This window comes from Microtus ochrogaster, chromosome 6, assembly GCF_000317375.1.
Source record: "Microtus ochrogaster isolate Prairie Vole_2 chromosome 6, MicOch1.0, whole genome shotgun sequence".
NCBI lineage: Eukaryota > Metazoa > Chordata > Mammalia > Rodentia > Cricetidae > Microtus > Microtus ochrogaster.
The window spans coordinates 33,719,298-33,725,615 of NC_022013.1; the positions used below are offsets into that span (position 1 = coordinate 33,719,298).

Below are 6,318 nucleotides of genomic sequence, written 5' to 3' on the forward strand. Positions count from 1 at the left end.
GAGCATAGGAAAGCTCAAAGCCCACCACCACAGTGGCATACTTCCTCCAACAAGGGCATATATTTCAACAAAGCCATACTTCCTAGTAGTACACTATTAGGAACCTAGTGGAGAGCCCATAGTGTGGTGCTGTGAAGGTAAAGCCTAGATTGCCTTGAAGAACCCAAATATTAGGGATGCCAGAACTGTGAGATACCAGCCAAAAAAACTGATAATAAAGAGTAGAACCAGACCAAAAGAAAGAAGTGTGTTGCAGCCCAGGAAGCTGAAGAAGTTGGAGATATGAAGAGTACTTTGACATCAGACATGGAGATGTAGAGTTTGGAACTTGCCCAGCTGGGTTTTGGTCTTGCTTTAGTCCAGTATTTCCTTGCTATGACCCCTGTCCCTGCATTTCAGAATGGGAATGTATATCCTGTGCCATTATATGTAGGAAGTATGTGATCTGCATTTTTATTTTGACTTTTATAGGTGATTAGCATTAAGAGATTGCATGATTCTTGAAAGAGACTTTGAACTTTGGACTTTAAAGCATTGTTGAGACTGTGATAGACTATGGGAACTTTTGAAGTTCAACTAAATAAATTTTGTATTATGATATTGTTACAAACTTATGGAGGCTAGGGAGCAGAATGTGGTAGTTTGGGTGTAATTAGCCCCCATAAGCTCATAGGGAGTGACATTATTAGGAGGTATAACTTTGTAGAAGTGGAGATGGCCTTGTTGGGAGAAGTCTGTCACTGTCACTGTGGGGGTAGGCTTTGAGGTTTTCTACACTCAGGATACTGTCCAGTATCTCAGTTAACTCCCTGTTCCCTTCAAGATACAGGACTCTCAGCTCCTATTACAGACAGTAAGTACGACATCTACCTGCACACTGTCATGCTCCCTGTCATGATAGTGGACTCAACCTTTGAAACTGTGAACCACCACAATTAAGTGCTTTACTTTATAAGAGTTGCTGTGGGGGCGTCGTCTTCCTTCCTTTGCGTAGCTGTTTCTTTCTCTGAGACCCGTGACTCGGCCCTGCTGATAGCAAGATGTCTTCAGGAAATGCAAAAATTGGGCACCCTGCCCCCAACTTCAAAGCCACAGCTGTTATGCCAGATGGCCAATTCAAAGATATCAGCCTAAGTGATTACAAAGGAAAATATGTCGTATTCTTCTTTTACCCTCTGGATTTTACTTTTGTGTGCCCCACTGAGATCATTGCTTTCAGTGATAGGGCAGAAGAATTTAAGAAACTGAACTGCCAAGTGATTGGAGCTTCTGTGGATTCTCACTTCTGTCATCTGGCATGGGTTAATACACCCAAGAAACAAGGAGGATTGGGACCTATGAACATGCCTTTGGTATCAGATCCCAAGCACAGTATTGCTCAGGATTATGGAGTCTTAAAGGCTGATGAAGGTATCTCTTTCAGGGGCCTCTTTATTATTGATGATAAAGGTATCCTTCGACAGATCACTGTAAATGATCTTCCTGTCGGCCGCTCTGTGGACGAGACTCTGAGACTAGTTCAGGCCTTCCAGTTCACTGACAAACATGGTGAAGTGTGCCCAGCCGGCTGGAAACCTGGCAGCGATACCATCAAGCCTGATGTCCAAAAGAGCAAAGAATATTTCTCTAAGCAGAAGTGAGCACTGGACCATTTTTCTGCCAGGCTCCATTGGGCAGCCAGAAGAAAATCTCTTGTACTCTATTCATGCTTAAAAACAAAACTTGGTGTCATCAGACATGCCTTTCCTACAGAGCTGGGGGTTGGGAGTTGGCCTTTCTTCCACTGTGGGGAATGGCCTGAGCTGTGTTGTGGGTAGACTATATGATACACCTGTTGCAGAAATCAGCCTGTTCTTTTTGTAGTATCTATTAAACTTGAAAATGTGAAAAAAAAAAAAAAGAGTTGCTGTGGTCATGGTGTCTCTTCACAGCAATATAAACCCTAACTAAGACATGTTGGAGGGAGAGAGGCCACTTTTTTGTCCCAGCTGCCCAGAACCCAAATAATCACACGAAACTGTATTAATTAAATTACTCCTTGGCCCACTAGCTCTAGCTTTTTATTGGCTAACTCTTACATATTAATTTAACCCATTTCTATTAACCCTTATTTCACCACGAGGTCATGGCCTACCAGCAAAGTTTCAGCACGTTTATCTCTGGTGGCAGCTTCATGGTATCTCCCTAACTCCACCTTCCTCCTCCCATGCTATAGACCAAGCCTGTTCTTTATTCATTAACCAATAAAAGCAACACATAGACAGAAGGACCTCCCATACCAAAGACACCTGTAAAAAAAAAAAAAAGAAGAAACCAGCTGTGGTAGCAAAGACTTGCAATCACATCACTGGGAGCGTGGGGACATATAGATAACTTGTGGCTCACTGCCCAGCCAGCCTACTTAGCCTTCTCTGCAGGTTTCAGGCTAATGAGAGACTACCTAAAGAAAATAAGCACTGAAGAGTGCTGAGGAACCAACACCCAAGGCTGTCCCCTGGCCTCCAAACACACATGCACTTTCTTAGTTAGGGTTTCAGTTGCTGTGAGGAGACATCATAACCACAGCATCATTTATAGAGGAAAACATTTAATTGGGGATGGCCTACAGTTTCAGAGGTGTATATATTACCATCACGGCAGGAAACATGGTAACATGCAAGCAGGCACAGTGCTGGAGAAGGAACTTAAAGTTCCACATCTTTGTCCACAGGCAACATGAAGAGAACTGTGACACTAGGCATAGCTTGAGCCTAGGATACCTCGAAGCCTGCCCCATAGTGACAAACTTCCTCCAACAAGACCATGCCTACTATATCAAATCCACACTTCCTAATATAGTTAGTCCCTATGGGAGACAATATCTTTCAAAGCAATACAGACACGCACACACACACAAACACACACAAAAATCTGTCTATTAATAAAAACAACTGGAAAAAGAAAACTGGAAGGCTGAGAAAAATGAGGCATGCATAGAAAAACCCATAGCACTCAGCCATTGGAAAGTAGCATTTGATATCAGTCTTTCCAGCTTTCCTCCAGTTCTGACCCACGTCCTCCTTTGGATGTGCTTTCTTCCTTGAGCTGCCTCCTGATTCTGCTACTGTTCCTGTTTATGCTCAATATCTTTGTTCTAGGACACGAGAACCTGAAAGTATCAATTGGTTCCCAGCAGATTTCAACATCCACACTGCTCTAAGCCCAGTGCTGTTCTTGGTTTATTCCATGTGTTATTTCTAACTCACTCTGCCATTTTCCAAAGATAATATGTCACAGTCACTCCACGGCAGTGAAAACTGATTCAGAGAAGAATTTGCTCTAGGGCACAGTTCCCCCAAAGGTCTTTCTGAAAACAAAGACCGACCAGAGTGCTTCCACGTTTCCACTACCAGCATGAGAATTCCTGACACACTTCATTGTCTCAAGTGCCCGTGTACTGATTACACACAATATGAGTCTTTTCAAAGGAATAAACAGAAACAACCAATATTCGGACCATTGCAAATAATTAGATACATCTTGACACCTTTTCATCTTTGTGTAAGATGGCCTTGCAAGGAAGCAGAAAGGTGGGACAGTGGAAATGGTATTTGTGAGGTATCCTTGTAGCTGCACCTGCCAGCTAACTCCAATTATGTGACGTGAAATCTAAATGACCTTTGGCAACAAAACTTCCCCTGGTCAGTCTTTGACACCACTGAAACATAAATTATAGCAAATGGGTGTTTCAAGAATGGAATAAAACTAAATATGAAAATGTCTAACTTGGTGCTTAGTACATAACTGACATTCTAAATGGCAGCAAACTTCTTTGCTTACCCAATTCTTGGGATTTGTGTGCTACACAACAATCCCAATCACAATTGTTTTATGAATGCTATTAACAAAAACTATTCATGCTACTAACAAAAACTATACATTGAATTTATGTATATAAGGGAAATCTCCACCCTGTATGTCTCCATATAAAATTCTTTGTTTTAACCTAGCAAGGTGATCAAGTTCAAGTGCTTCTTTGAAAAAGGCAGGACACATAAACCTTCTACAACATCCCTGGTAGGAGATACTGCATCATTTGGACACTGTGTGCACTCTTTTACACAAGCACCCTTTAACCAAGTTAGAGATTTGGCCACATATTACCTATGCATAATGAAAATAGAGTGAACCCCCTCCAAAAAAGATTAAATCCTGCCACCTTTGGAGGGAGTTAACTAAATGCTTCTAAATCAGTAATACTCTTGGTAGCTTGAAATTAAGACTTTTTAACCTACACACATTTTTCCAAAATTTTCTAAATATTTTAAGTTAATATTCAGAACAGATTCATGAAGATGGGGAAAACATCCTGAGGACAAAGACAGACAAGTCTCTTTGGTTTTTATATCTAGAAAAGATTAAGATGTACCTTCACAGAAAGACATCTGTGAGCTGTATTTAGTAATATGATGTTCTATGATGCTCAATTTGGCCACGGATTTGAAAGTAAATCACTTTAAAATAAATCTAGGGCATCCTCCTCTCTCATCTCCAAAGAAGAACTCAAGTTCAAACGATACTAAATTTTCTCCTTTTAATTAGTTGCCATTTTGAAGTCAACTTCTAAACAGCATGAAAGGTGCTAACTCACAGGAAACTGAGCGTGACAAAAATGAAGACATCTAAAACACAAAATGCCGCCCTCTTTACTTTTGAAATTTCCTGTCTTTGCTGTCATATCTGGAATTGTAGGCAGACCGATGAAAGCCAATTCCATGTCCTCCTTAAACTCCGAATGAAGCTGCTCCTCTTCACAGCTCTGGCAAGCTAGCCACCAGAGGCTGGCAGAAGGGAACAAGATGTGCTATACCTAGTGAGTAAACCTCACAAGTTTTTTAAGGGGCACACATGAGACCTGGATGCATTACAAAGCTCCAACAGCTGTCAGTATTGATACTGGAAGTCATCATCTACTGGGGTTTGAAGCAAATCACAAGATGGAAAAGCTTTCTGAATTTCAGATAAAAAGCAGGATAGAAATGTGCAGGATATTTGGACTGATGCCCCCACAGTGAACTCACTCTTCTGTGGACTTATGTATATTTAGAAAATTAGAAAAAAAGATCTCACATAGAATTTTATTCTATATAGACCAACAAAATGTAAACACAAGGCAATAGGTGAATTAAGTCATGAAACACCTTAATACATAATATTTTTTGCAAACCATAGAAATGGGGCAAAGGTTTGTTTTTTTTTTAATTTGCCATAGTTTATTAATTCACTGAAATCAGGGATGTCAGTTTGTATGTAAAGATCATAATGGGCGCATGTTCCAATTTTTGAAGCTTGAAAACCAACCAAGACATCTCTGGCTTAGCAGATCTTGGAAAGGACTCTGGGAACCTCAATTTTTAATCAGCACTCCAAGCAATTATAGTTCATATGGTTTGAAGAATGAATGTTGAAAAATACAAGACAAAAATACAACCTTGCATCTCAGTGAAACCATATCTATCTAAAATCCCAAACTTTCAATATTCCTGTGACATTGGTGCCCAAAACATGAGGACCAAACCAATTTGTGCCTAAAGTCATAGCACAGGAAGGAAGGACAGAGCTTGGAAAGATAGCACAGTCCATTGCCTGACACTGAAGGTCACGTGAACAGGTGCGTAAGTCAAGTCCCCTTTTCCCAGGATAAAAGCAGGATAAATTGGAAAGCAGTGGAACTCTCCAAAACTGGTTCTCACAAGCAGAAAAGAGTAAGCACCTTAGAAGACTGTATTTATATGTGGGGACTAGGAAGGTGAAATGACTTGGAATAGTAGTGGAGAATTCACCAAAACTCCCAGTTACTTTAACTTGAGTTGATTCAAACACTCTTACTCACTTACGTACGTGTGCAAGCATACACACACGTGCATGTGAGCACATGCACACTCACCACATTTAAAAAAAAAAAGGAAAATCATCTTTGATGAGAAAAATTCCAGCTCAACTAGAATATGATCCCACAAAAGTCAGTGTGGGAAATATTTACCTCTTTCAAAAATGAGAACTCACATGAGATCAGTGCTTTCACTGCAGAATAAGGATAGACTCAAATATGAAAAATCAAAAGGAAAGGCAACAGTGATTGAATGGTACTTTGAGAAAATGGCAACAAGACAAATAGGGAAATAACTTTCCAGAAACCTTAGCCGTGAAACAGAAAATGGTCGAGCCATCCCTTAAATTTTTAAAGCTCAAGAAAGCAACAGCGTATGCGAAACGACCTAACGATGCAAGGGAGGATTCAGGCTAGAGGTGGAAGAAAATCTGGAAAGAGATAAACTA

The 6,318-nt window shown here is 40.5% G+C and overlaps 1 protein-coding gene across 1 annotated transcript; it reads left to right on the plus strand.

Annotated features, from left to right (window-relative positions):
* The first annotated feature begins 966 nt into the window (after positions 1–966).
* Positions 967–1,898, plus strand: LOC102000973 (peroxiredoxin-1). The gene has a single exon (XM_005348459.3). It carries the CDS (start codon positions 1,041–1,043, stop codon positions 1,638–1,640), a length of 600 nt encoding a protein of 199 aa, XP_005348516.1. The 5' UTR covers positions 967–1,040; the 3' UTR covers positions 1,641–1,898.
* Positions 1,899–6,318: the final 4,420 nt, after the last annotated feature.

Excerpts from the sequence above, each read along its gene's own strand:
- LOC102000973 (XM_005348459.3), top strand. The coding sequence starts at position 1,041 with ATGTCTTCAGGAAATGCAAAAATTGGGCACCCTGCCCCCAACTTCAAA.